General features: G+C 40.8%; 1 protein-coding gene across 2 annotated transcripts in view; it reads left to right on the top strand.

The window, feature by feature from the left end:
• Positions 1–12,698, top strand: part of VEPH1 (ventricular zone expressed PH domain containing 1) — a 223,136-nt gene that overhangs the window by 62,932 nt on the left and 147,506 nt on the right. For both annotated transcript variants that reach the window (XM_055321784.1, XM_055321783.1), the window contains exon 5: positions 5,255–5,464. In XM_055321784.1, coding sequence (XP_055177759.1) covers positions 5,255–5,464 — 210 coding nt within the window. The remainder of the gene's footprint in view (positions 1–5,254; positions 5,465–12,698) is intronic.

Genomic DNA, 12,698 nt, shown 5'->3' with positions numbered 1-12,698 from the left:
TCCTTAATTAGACAGTGGGCAAAAAAGGGAGCAGGGTGGGGGCCGGGGCTGGGTGGATATTGCGGCCGGCCAGGCAGGTGGGTCCCCTTCCTCCATCACTGCCCTCTGGGTATCTCTCTTTCAGGAAACCATCCTTCCTAGCTGGAAGGAGGCAGTTCCTGGCTGGTGATTCAGGCTGGAACCTCCAGAGAATGCTCAGGGTCCATTTATAGGAAAAGGCTGGGTGGTCAATTTTCCAAGTGGCCTTTTGGGGCTCAGCCTGGATTCTTGGCTGCCACAAGCCATGCTGTAGTCCAGCCAACAAAAGAAACAGAATGGTAACACATAAGAGCCCATCTGTTATTATCCCCAGGACTTGGGCCTCTAGCCCCCACCATACAGAGATGAGTGGCAGCAAATAGCAATGTCAGCCCTCTGTTGATTAATGTCCCAAGCCAGAGGTACTGCTTTTGTGGTCTGGTCCCTAGAGGATAGAGTCATTTTCTTGGATTTTCTCTCAGCAGCTTAGAGCATTCCTATTCACATACCTAATCCTACAGCACCTAACACAGCATCGTCCGGCTGACAATGCTCAGAGGTCACTTTTGGTATTTACTTAAAATAAGAAGCCATTTGCAGAACATTAAGAAGACGGAGTGATGGAATATGTAGACCGTCCTGCAACAGTCTTTGGAGCAGAACTGTGGTTTTCGGAATGTATATTTGGTCAGTCTGGTGGGAGTAATCAGTAAAGGAAGAATGGCAGTTATTTTATAGAGTTTTGGAGATTTAAAGAGGTTGTTAATGCAGGCCAGATTAATTAGAGGAGGAAATCGAGCTTAAGGACTAAATTAAGAGGGAGCACAGGACTACACACGCACACACAGGTGCACGCATACGGCAGCTCTACCCTTTATTTTACGCGTAAGAATTGAAATGTCATTTGCTGGCAATTAAGTTATGGTGCGATGTGTTCAGATGGCCCTACCTTCAAGGTCCCTGCGGCCTGGGGTGATGAGAAGCTTTGACAAAACTTCAGCTCAATAATAAGATGCTAAACCTGTCAGGAGACTGCTCGGGGAGCACAAAAAACCGGCAGTGATGAGTTCTGCTCTTGACGGTGTGGAGAAGCCAGGGGTACGTGCCGTCCCTGGGCTACTTCCCTTACAGGGTCTGGTCTGGCCCCATCTGGATTTCCCCGTTTCCACACGTTCTGTCGCCTACTAAATGTAGTCCAGGTAACGGAGACCTTGGGATTCTTTTTGCACATGTCTCCTTCCTCCTTCTTGGGCTTCAACAGGCCTGGCCCTGGATCTGTTCTCCAAGGACAGGCCATTCCGACGGTATGACCCCACAGGCCTGAGCAGTGTCCCGGATGAGCTTGCACATGTGGGCGGGGGTATTCATGCACGCTTATGAGACTCCTTGCAAGGCAAAGCCAGGGGTAGAAAGAGAAAAGGAGGGCAAGGAATGGGGCCTAAAGGTCATTTCTCTCTGTTCCCTCTAAGCAGACCAAAAATTTAAAATTCAGATCAGGCCTCCAGATTGTCATAAAGGTTTGTGTGTCAGGCAGAGAAGCAGCTGCTGAGTATTTGAGTGTGCGTGCGGCGTGGCGACCTCTATTTGTCCTCTACTCCCAGGTCCTGCGTGTGTTAGGCTGGGCCATGGGAAGCCTTCCCACAAGTAGTGCCATTTGAAATAGGCTTTGAGAGCATGAGCATGCCCTCTGTGTTCAAGTCGCTGTGGATGACTAGTGGTATGTCCCCGGGTCAGAGTTCACGGTGGGAGGCAGCAGGTATGCCCGTCAGCAAATGCCATGGCATCGGGACTCCAGCCGTAGGCCATGAGCTCTCTTTGAAGCCTTGACGTGATTATATGGGGTTTTAGGACAACGAAGCAAAACAGAAGGAAAGACATTTGGGGCCAGGAGGCCAGTTGGGAAGCTCTTTCAGAGGTCTGCGTCATGAGGCTAACAAAGGCCACGTCAGCTTGCTCTCCACCACCCATCTCTGCTGCCTTAGTGGCTACCCTGCTCTCCGTGATGAGACCTGCAGCAGCTCCCAGTGAAGCAACCCCAAAGAGACCAGCCTAAGGAAATGCCTTGTGTGTAGAAAATAAAATTCCTTCTTATCCAAGAATAATCTGTCTAAAGCCCAAAGCACCACTTGCCTTTGTGTGTGTGTGATAAACTTCAAGAAATATCTGTCTTTCCTGTCACCATAATAAGCAGCTTTGGGTTATCAGGAAATCACAAAATAATCAGCTTTTGTTTAACTGGCAAAATTACTTTAGTTATACTACACAAAGCTTCTCTTTTCTTTGCTTCTATGGATTCAAATCTGCCTAAGCATACGTATTTGCCAGCCAGCTCGTTTTCTTGCTTGTTTTTTTTTTTCTTTTTTCTTTTCCTTTATGGGACAATGGATACAATATACTCTTGCATGGCTTGGGATGTATGGCTGGAGTTTAAATAAAATTGGCATGCCTGGAAGCACATGTCACAGAGACCTTCATGTTCCAGGAATAGGACCTGAAAAGCAGGGACTAGGAAATGGAATTTTATAGAATGGGGCAGGAAATGTGTAAGCATTTTCCATTCCTAAAAGGCTCAGGTTAAGTACGCTGCCCCGACCCAGAGCAGCTGGCTGACACTTCTGCCTCATGTGCCAGGGATCTCTCGTGGTTTCTCCTGAAGGACATACGACCGCTCCCAGATGCACACGCAGCATTAATGGGACTGTTCATTCATATGAGCCATGTACAAGAGACTAGCCCTGGCCCTTCCTGCACAAGTACTGGGTATGAATATCAAGTTTAAATTCATATGTAGGATAGTTTTAGTCATCTCAAAATGTCTTTTTTATGTCCCTGTTATTTATATTGTATACGACATGTGACAATATGTACGTTTAATCATATGTACAGGGACGCCCATACATATGGTGGCTCAGTGGTTGAGCATCTGCCTTCGGCCCAGGGCGTGATCCTGGGGTCCCAGGATTGAGTCCCACGTCGAGCTCCCTGCATGGAGCTTGCTTCTCCCTCTGCCTGCTTCTCCCTCTGCCTGTGTCTCTGCCTCTCTCTCTGTGTCTCTCTCATGAATAATTAAACAAAATCTTAAAAAAAATATGTACAACTCTTCATGCTATGGGATAAAGCATATCCCATGCTACTCTATAAAATCATTTAGATTTGTCTTCCTTTGATTTGTTCCTCAAATATTTATTGACACGTTGTCTGGCCAGGTTCTGTGCTAGGCTTTGGGTATACAGTGGAGTACAAATTAGAATTGAATCTTGACCTTGTAGAGTTTTTAATCCTTCTAAACCAGTAACATGAAGAAAGCCTGAGAAGGGTTTGCTGGGAGCCTCTTAAGGCACAGTCGGGGCCTCAGTCAGGGCACTAGACTGAAGGGGAAGAGAAAGGAGTGGAGGAAGGCTTTTAAAGGAAACAGTAGCTAATCTGAGGCCTCAAGAATGAGGAGTGTCCAGCAAAATAGGGGCAATAAAAATTATAGGCAAAGTTAATCACATGAGTGAAATTCTAGATGCAAGAGAAAACTTAGCAGTTCAAGAAAAATTCTTTTAAAAATCAACATGGTTGAAGTATGTGATGGGACCTGAAAGGGGGGAGAGTAGAAGAGGTAAGATCAGTCTAGAAAGATGGAGGAGTCAGCCCAGAAAAGGTATGTTGAGTCTCTGTCTTGAGAGCAATGGCGAATTAGTGAAGTATATTAAGCAGGGGAAGTGTTGGCATCGCGGCCACAGAGCGGAAAAGGAATTGGGTGGACAAGACTGAAGGCAGAGAGAATAGTGAGAAAGCTGTTGGAATAACGTGAGCTCAGGATGATGGGATCGGTGGTCTTAGCTTAGATGTGCCTGCCGAGAGAGCACTTCCCTGGCTCCAGCCTAGAGTAGGGCCCCAGGACAGTCTCTCATAGCACTTTGTACTTTCCCTGCCTAGAATTAGTTAGAATTTGTGGCTACACATTTCCTTTGTACTTACTTGTTTTACCAAATGTCTCCTTTACTAGACAGTGAAATATTCCACAAAGGCAGGAACCCGTCAGACTGATTAGCAGCTGTAACACCAGCATCTAGAACATTACCTTGCAAACGGGGAGGACTCAATGGATATCTGGGAAGAGTGAGTGGAGAAATGAATGAAAACAAAGGGAAGTGGAAAGATCTGTAGGATACTTGGGAAGTGGAATCAAGAGAACCTGGCGGTTGCTTGGATGAGGCTGCTCATAAGGGAAAAACAGCAGTCAAGAGTGGCTCCCAGATTTCTGGCTTGAGTAGCCAGGCAGATAATGGTGTCATTTATGGAGAAAAGAGATACTTGAGGCTAGAGAGGGAAGTGGAAGAAGTAGGGTTTTGGCAGGGGGTGGATTATAAATTTAGCAGGCTGAGCTGAGTATCAGATTCTGTTTTAATACTGGAAGCTACATTTCAACTTGACCTTACCCAAAAAAGTAACACTCCAAAAGAGTAAACCAACATCAACCAAAGGAAATCAGCACAGTAGACATGTGGGTGGGAAGATTGTTTTTAATTTTATGGTTTAGTTCTCCACATGTAGTCCTTTCTAATTATTTTATTTTAGCAGACAAAACGATTCATTAAATTGTCAATGTGCAACATATCTGTGTATTAATAATAGTGACTTTATTACATAAAAGTCACATTTTCCTTAATATGAATTATTGCATCTTTATATTCACAAGAAAGCAATATGAGGGTATCAGGAATATGGTAGAAATTATTTTACTTTGGTCATCTTTTTTGTCTTAGTACATTTTTGCGATCAAAATGGAAAATTGAAGAAAATGTAAAACCCTTTCCTACTTTCTTATTTTTATTATTAAGTATGTCCAAGCCATACTTCTCCAACTTGAAGGTTTTCATTAAAGTCATCGAGGATCTTTTATGTACTTATATCATATTGCCCTTTAAGTTACAGCTCTCATCATGGGTTAGAGGAAATATAATACTCCTGGTGAGGACATAAAGCATCAAAACTTGGTTTATGAATAGTAGCATCTAAACATTTTTGTAAACTTCACTCTTTAATAGCAGAGCACAGATGTAAAGAAAAAAGAAACTGAAGTCTCTGAAAGTTTATTGCAAATTTTAAATTCCAGACTTGGGGGATAGTCTTCATTTCCAGTGAGGGCAATTTCCAGACTTTAGATTTCACACAAAGAATATTAGATAGTTTCTGATTTAACTAATTTTCCTCCTTGTTTCTCTTTCCCTCTCTTTTCTTTTTGTAGGTGGCTCAGAAGTGTATTCCTTTCCTAATTAGGCATTTGAAAGACTCAACTCATAGCGATGTCATCCTAAACGTCCTCACAGAGATAGCAGGCTATGACCCTGTGGCTTTGAACACTTTCCTTCCAATGCTGAAAGAGATTGGTGAGAGATTCCCCTACCTCATCGGACAAATGGCAAAAATCTATGGAGCTGTGGGGCATGTAGATGAAGTAAGTTTGGCTTTTTTTTTTAATCTCCATTTCCCTAAATTCCATTGGCACTTCATCCATTGGGGCTCTATGACCTCTAAATTTGTTCAGATCAAAGACACATTATAGCAGGACTAGCTGGAAGGCTCAGGAAATAAAGATCTCATTACTGGAGAGTCACCTGAGGAAGGGGAAGGATTAAACTGGAGTGAGCACTATGACAGATTCAAGAACACTTTGTAATAATAGTAACCAATAAAAGGGTTTCATCTCATTTCTTGTTGCAGTTCTGCTCAACTGAGGAGACCCTCAGGAAGCATAGGGTTAGGTCATAGATGTCCCTATTAATAAGATCCCATAGCGATGCTGTCAATAAATGCCTAGATTTAGTATCTTTTGAGTCCTCTGGAGGTTGTTACTTAGAAAAATGAAATGTTTGTGCATGTTTAGAAGGCCTAGGCTAAATATTTACATAATAGAATCTTTTGGCAGGAACAAAGGTTGCCATCAGTTTGTGGGGATTAGGTGACCAAGAAACAATTTCCAGAAATTCAGGTTCTGAAGGATGAGCACATCTGTCTGATGATTCTACATTGGGATGTAGGATTTTTATCTTTTTAAAATAAAAGCAAATATATAATTGATAGAAGAAAATTTTTACTTTCACATAATACAGTTTCATATAAGATAAATATAAAATTGTGCAACTCTTAAAAGGGAATTCATTGTTCATCAAGTTCAACTTCTTGATTCTACACAGGAGAAAATTAAAAACTAGAAAAGTTGAGTGACTTACCCAGACTGCAACTGGGTTAGTTTGTGACCCAGTTGCAGTTAGGTCTTTGCTATCCTTGGCATTCTTTTCAAAGTTTATCTTAGAGTGGGTCTCTGGTTCCATTTTATTTTATTTCTGCTGAGATTTGCAGATGGCCTGGTGAATGGGAGGCTTCCTTCTGGTGGAGGGACTTTTTCTAGCTTCCCAGATGAAGGTGGGAGAGCAGAGCTGCCAAGCAGCCTGGAACTATCAATATGAGGTGGGAGGCAGGGGGATCTTGTAAAAGGATTACTTTGGTGTGGACATGCCGCTTAGTATAATCCTGTTCTATCCACTGCTGTTGGGAATGTCTCGTGCCTGCCACAATCTGCCTTCTGGTAACACTTTGCCGTGCCTGTCACCTTTGCTGCCAGGAGAACCCGCTGGTGTGCCCTAGTGCTTTTAGAACAACTTCAGTTGACAGCTGTTTGACTGAATCTGCTGACCTTGCAGGTTTTTGTATGTACCAAAAAATTCAACCTCTGATGTGTGAGGCCCTGGAATCTCTAAAAATTGAACTCCTCCTGCCCTTTAATGGTAGTTCTTTTCATCACAAATACTCTTATGATTCATTGATGTGTAGTCATGCACATTGGAAGTGAATAAACCTCCCATAGAAAATGTACTCTGTTACAAAACAAAAACAAAAAACCCATTAGCCATATACAGTTATGTCATTGTAGGTTTCCCTGAACTAAGGCTAACTTGACAGAGAGTGGCCTGTTAGGGTGACATTTGTATGACTGTAGGTGGGTGCAGGGAGAAAAGGAGGGGATCCAGAGATCGAGGAATCATTTATTTTAGAACTCAGAGTATTAAAATATTTTTTCTCCCCCATTCCCCCAATCTCTCCTTCTCATGTGTCCATGAAGGCATCTATGTTTGGGGGAGAAAAATTTTTTTTCTGGTGGTTCTGACTCATCTCCTCAGCAAAGAACAATTCCGGATCAAATACCTTCCAAATGTACCTGGATATCAGGATTATATGGGGAAGATTTTTAATAATATAAGTTCATGAGACTCAGAAAAATTTACTAAATCATAATCTCCAGGAAAGGGACCTAGAAACCTGGTCTTGTGGGACCCTGTGCCAGGTAATTTTTATGCAACTGTTAGTGGATCAGTATTTGAGATCCCTTGATGTAAAGTATTTAAAGCATTTTCTATCTTAAACTTAGAATCAGGTCTTGTCCTTCACTCTTCCTGCCTTTATCCATCAAGTAATGTGAATTAATTAAAACTTTTCCAGACTACTGATATGGCAGTTTAAATTAGGTATGGTTGAGAGTAACACAAAATTTCAAAACAACAGTGGCTAAAACAGAGACAGTCTTTTACATCTCTCACACATAAAGTTTAGAAAGCAGTCTAGAAATCCATGTTTCAGAGACCCAGAGGCCCATCCTTGAGCACACTAGAGAGCACATAACTTCTGTGCCAAGGTCCAAGGTGATTACTTATCTCTACCCATCAAGTCAGTATTTCAACTAGCAAGAAGGTGAATGGAAAGAACTCTTCCAGATGGTCAAACACAATCTACTATTCATATCCCATTGGCTACAGAAAACAAAGCTGCATATGACCACACCTAGCTTCAAGGGAGGCTGGAACATGTAGTCTGGATTCAGATGTTTACATATCAAGAGAGAAGGGCAGAAATAATGATGGGGGACAAAGAATGCCTCTGTTGCAGCTTGTCAAGTCACTTCATTTGTCTGGGTCTGTTTTCTCTCCTCAAAAAATAACATCCTTTCACAGGTTTACCTCCCTCTTGCTCTGATATTCTTGATTTCATTGTTCTATTTCATTTAAGACCAGTCTAACAAAATTACCTATAAATGTCAGGCTCCTTTACTGAGAAATAAAACTCTTCTTATTTGTTTTTAACACCTAAACTATTACCATTCAAAAGTCTCTCTTTTAGCTTTAAAGAATAATAAGGGTCAGATGTCCTAAGAATAAGTGTAGTAGTCTAAGCAGCTGTTAACCAATTTGATTGAGCTGGTTCAACTCTCTAAAAATCTTATGGAATCATATTCCCAAAGACCAAATCCAGTAGGGAAGATATATATGTATGTGTATTTCTACACAGCCTCATTCTAAAAGGAAACATGAAGTTACTGAAGTACATTGCCAGGTGGGCATAAGGGCACAAGTTAGGGTCCTGGACACCTATGGAGGAGGGAGTTGCAGTAAAGAAGGAGCAGCAGGAACTTTGCCCTGAAAAACCCGCACCACTTTCTGTGTGGAAAATTTGGCCTATGGTGAGATAAAGAGACACAGGAATGACATGAGACATGGAAATGTTTAGGGTGTTAATGATAAGTCAGGCATGGGACTCTAGTGACCTCAGGCCCTAGGATTCTCTCTCTTATCCTGTCCTGGTCTCATCTAAAAATTGACTTCATTTAGAAATTTCTCTCTTTGCATCAAAGTAGAACTTTCAGATGTAGGGGTTTCAAGTATCAGATGACATTGCTAGGATTTAAGTAGTTTTAGAAATGCATAAAAACCAATCCAACTTTGAGAATCTTGCTCCAACTTTAGAAATGGATAGTCTGTGATGGACTGTAGCCTACTGTTCCATCCCTCCCTTATTGCCTGGCCTATGGAAAACTGAATTGTTAGATCCTTAAGAGTAAAAGGCAAGTCTCCTGGGAGTATGCAGTCATCAGGCCAGGGATAGCCTTGGTATAGAGCTAGACTGGAATCAATTGCATGAGTTATTAATCAACTTATGCCTCAACATTTGTGCTTGCATGAGGCCAGGTGTGAGAACTGCAAGGTCTGACTACAGGGAACCAGCCTGGATGTGCCTGTCCTTTATATCAGGGCCTATCTGAGTGGGCACACTGTTTTCAGCAGCTTGAAAGCAGTGTCACAGTTTTTCCATTTGCATTGCACCCAGAGAGGAGAGTTGTGTGGAGAAACCTGAAACTAAAACCTATATATCCTTATTATATCTCCCAAATGAACTCAGGGATCTTTTTTTCACCAAAACTTAAATGAAACCATGCTTAATAGCTGTATAGTGCTTGTGTCACAATAGGAGGCAATACAGTACCTCACGAGCCATTTTCAGGTTTGTGCTGACACCCGAAGCACATCTACTGGATTAAGGATAAAACAGAAGGATCACAGGCCAGAGAAACATGTTCCTGGGGCAACTGATGCATTATTGTCCCTGTGGTGCACCTTCCTAGGCACTGTCAAGTAAGAGACACATAGTTTCTATCATGCCAGGATTCATCCCACTTATGTGGGATGCTCAGTTGAAGCAGATGCACAAATAAGAAATATTACTATATTGGATGTGTCCTCACATTGGCAAAAATGTACAGGTCCTTTTGTCTTTCTCCAATGAGAAGACTGCAGTGGAGACCTTAGGAGACAACAGCATCTCCTAAGAATCCATCCCCAAAGTGCCTAGCAGTTTGGTGCCACCACATCTCTGGTAAACATCTGGTATGACTCAACCCAAGACCAAGGCAGCCCCTAGTTGGCCCAATAAGCACTCAGAGACCAAACCTTGCCCACAATAGGGAAAGACAGCCATTGCATATTACTGGACTGAAGGCAAAAGTGGCATAGGCACAATGGTAGAGCACACACAAAACACATGAGACACCCCTGAAGCACCAGGTTCTGGTGAACAGGGAACATTGCACTACAGGACACTACAGAAACTCTTCTTCATAAAGCCACTACTTTCAAGAACAGGAGATGTATCTGACTTTCCCAACACACAGAAACAGACAGAGAGAGTTAGACAAAATGAGGAGACAGAGGAATATGTCCCAAATGAAAGAACAGGACAGAAACCACAGCCCAAGAGCTAAATGAAACACAGATAAGCAATACGCCTGATAAAGAATTTAAAGTAATAGTCAAACAATACCCATCAGACTTGAAAAGAGAGTGGAGGACCTCACTGAGATGCTTAACAGAGAGACAGAATGCATAAAACAAAACCAATCATAGATGAAGAACTCAATAACTGAAATTTTAGAAAATACAAGAGGAATAAATAGTAGACCAGAGGAAGCAGAAGAATGAATCAGTGGCATGGAGGACAGAGTAATGGAAAGAAATCAAGCTGAAAAGGAGAGAGAAAAATCAATAAAGAATGAAAATAGACTTGGGGAACTCAGTGTCAGCATTAGGCATAATATGGTCATATTATAAGGATCCTAGAAGGAGAAGAGAGAGAAAAGGGGGCAGAATATTTATTCAAAGAAATAAGAGCTGACAACTTCCTGAATCTAGGGAACAGAATCCAGATCCAAGAGGCAGAGAGAGTCCCCAACAAAATCAACCCAAGGAGGCCCACACCAAGACACACAGTAAGTAATTAAAATGGTAAAAAGTAGTGATAAAGAGAGAATCTTAAAAGTAACTAGAGAAAATAAAAGTACATACAAGGGATACCACATAAAGCTATCAGTGGATTTTTCAGCAGAAACCCTGTAGGCCAGAAGAAAGTGGCATGATGTATTCACAGTGCTGAATGGGAAAAGTCTGCAGCCCAGGGTACTTTTGTCAGCAGGTTATCATTCAGGGTAGAGGAAGAAGTAAAGAGTCTCCCAGACAAACAAGGTTAAAGGAATTCATGATGGCTAAATTAGCCCTACAGGAAATGTTAAAAGCCATTTAACATTTGAGTGGAAAGGAAAGACCATAAGCAGGAGTAAGAAAAGTAGGAAGCACAAAAGCAGTAAAATTCACTATCTCTATGAAAATCAGTCAAGGGATTCACAAAATGAAAGGATGTACAGTATGATACCAGATACCTAAAATGTTGGAGACGGGGAGAGGAGTAAAGAATGAGTTCAAACTTAAGTGACCATCGAATTAATATAGACTGCTATATGCAGAAAATATTATATACAAACCTAATGGTAACCACAAATTAAAAAACAATAATAGATATGCAAAAAATAAAGAGAAGGAGCCCAAATATATCACTAAAGAAAGTCAGCAAACCATGAGAGAAGAGAGCAAGAGAAGAAAGGAACAGGGAAGAATTACAAAAACAACCATAAAGCAAGTAACAAATGGCAATAAGTACATACTTATCAATAATTACTTTGAATGTAAATGGACTAAACACTCCAATCAAAAGACATAGGGTGATGGAATGTATAAAAAAAGCAAGAGATGCATTTTTTTTGTTGCTGCCTCTAAGAGATGCATTTCAGAACTAGAGACACAAGCAGATTGAAAGTGAAGGAATGGAAAATCATTTATCATGCAAATGGAAGTTTAAAAAAAGCCAGAGTAGCAATATGTATATCAGAAAAAATAGACCTTACAACGAAGACTATAACAAAAGATGAAGAAAGACACTGTAAAATCATACATGGAACATTCCAACAAGAAGATATAACAATTATATATATTTAGAGACCCAGAATGGGAGCACCCAAATTCATAAAGCAACTATTAACAAGCATGAAGGAAATAATAGGGAGTAACACAATAATAGTAGGGGACTCTAGTAGCCCACTTACATTCATGGACAGATCATCTAAACAAAAAATCAACAAGGATACAGTGGCTTTCAATGGTAAATTGGTCTAACAAGTATATTAAGAACATTCCATCCTAAAACAGCAGAATACACATTTTTTTTCAAGTGCACACAAAACATTCTCCAGAAGAGATCACATATTAAGCCATAAAACAAGTCTCAAAAATCCAAAAAGACTGAAGTCACACCATGTATCTTTTCCAACCCTGATGCTATGAAACTAGAAATTGACCACAAGAAAAAATCTGGAAAGAACACAAACACATGGAGGTGAAATAACTTTATTACACAATGAATTGATCAACCAAGAAATCAAAGAGGAAATTCAAAAGATACATGGAGACAAATGGACCTGAAAGCTCAATGGTCCAAAATCTTTGGGATGCAGCAAAAGCGGTTCTAAGAGGGAAGTTTATAGCAATACAGGCCTGCCTCAAGAAGCAAAAAAATCTCAAATAAACAACCTAATCTTACATCTAAAGGAGCTAGAAAAAGAACAACAAACAAAACCTGAAACCAGCAGAAGAAAACAAAGACTAAAGCAAAAACAAATGATATAGAAACTAAAAAAAGCAATAGAACAAATCAATGAAACCAGGAGCTAGTTTTTGAAAAGATCAACAAAATTGATTAACCTTTAGCTAGATTCATTAAAAACGTGAGAGAGAAGACTAAAATAAAATAAAATAAAATAAAATAAAATAAAATAAAATAAAAACCCACAGTGGCACCACAGAAGCATAAAGGATTACAGAAGAATATTGTGAAAAATCATATGCCAACAAATTGGACACCCCCCCCCAAAAAAAGGATAAATTCCTGGAAACATAGAAACTCACAAAACTGAGTAAGGAAGAAGTAGAAAATTTGAACAGACCAATATAAGCAAAGAAATTGAATCAGTAGTCAAA

Source organism: Nyctereutes procyonoides, unplaced genomic scaffold (assembly GCF_905146905.1).
Source record: "Nyctereutes procyonoides isolate TBG_1078 unplaced genomic scaffold, NYPRO_anot_genome, whole genome shotgun sequence".
In the NCBI taxonomy this organism is placed as follows: domain Eukaryota; kingdom Metazoa; phylum Chordata; class Mammalia; order Carnivora; family Canidae; genus Nyctereutes; species Nyctereutes procyonoides.
This window is presented reverse-complemented; position numbering and strand designations above follow the sequence as displayed.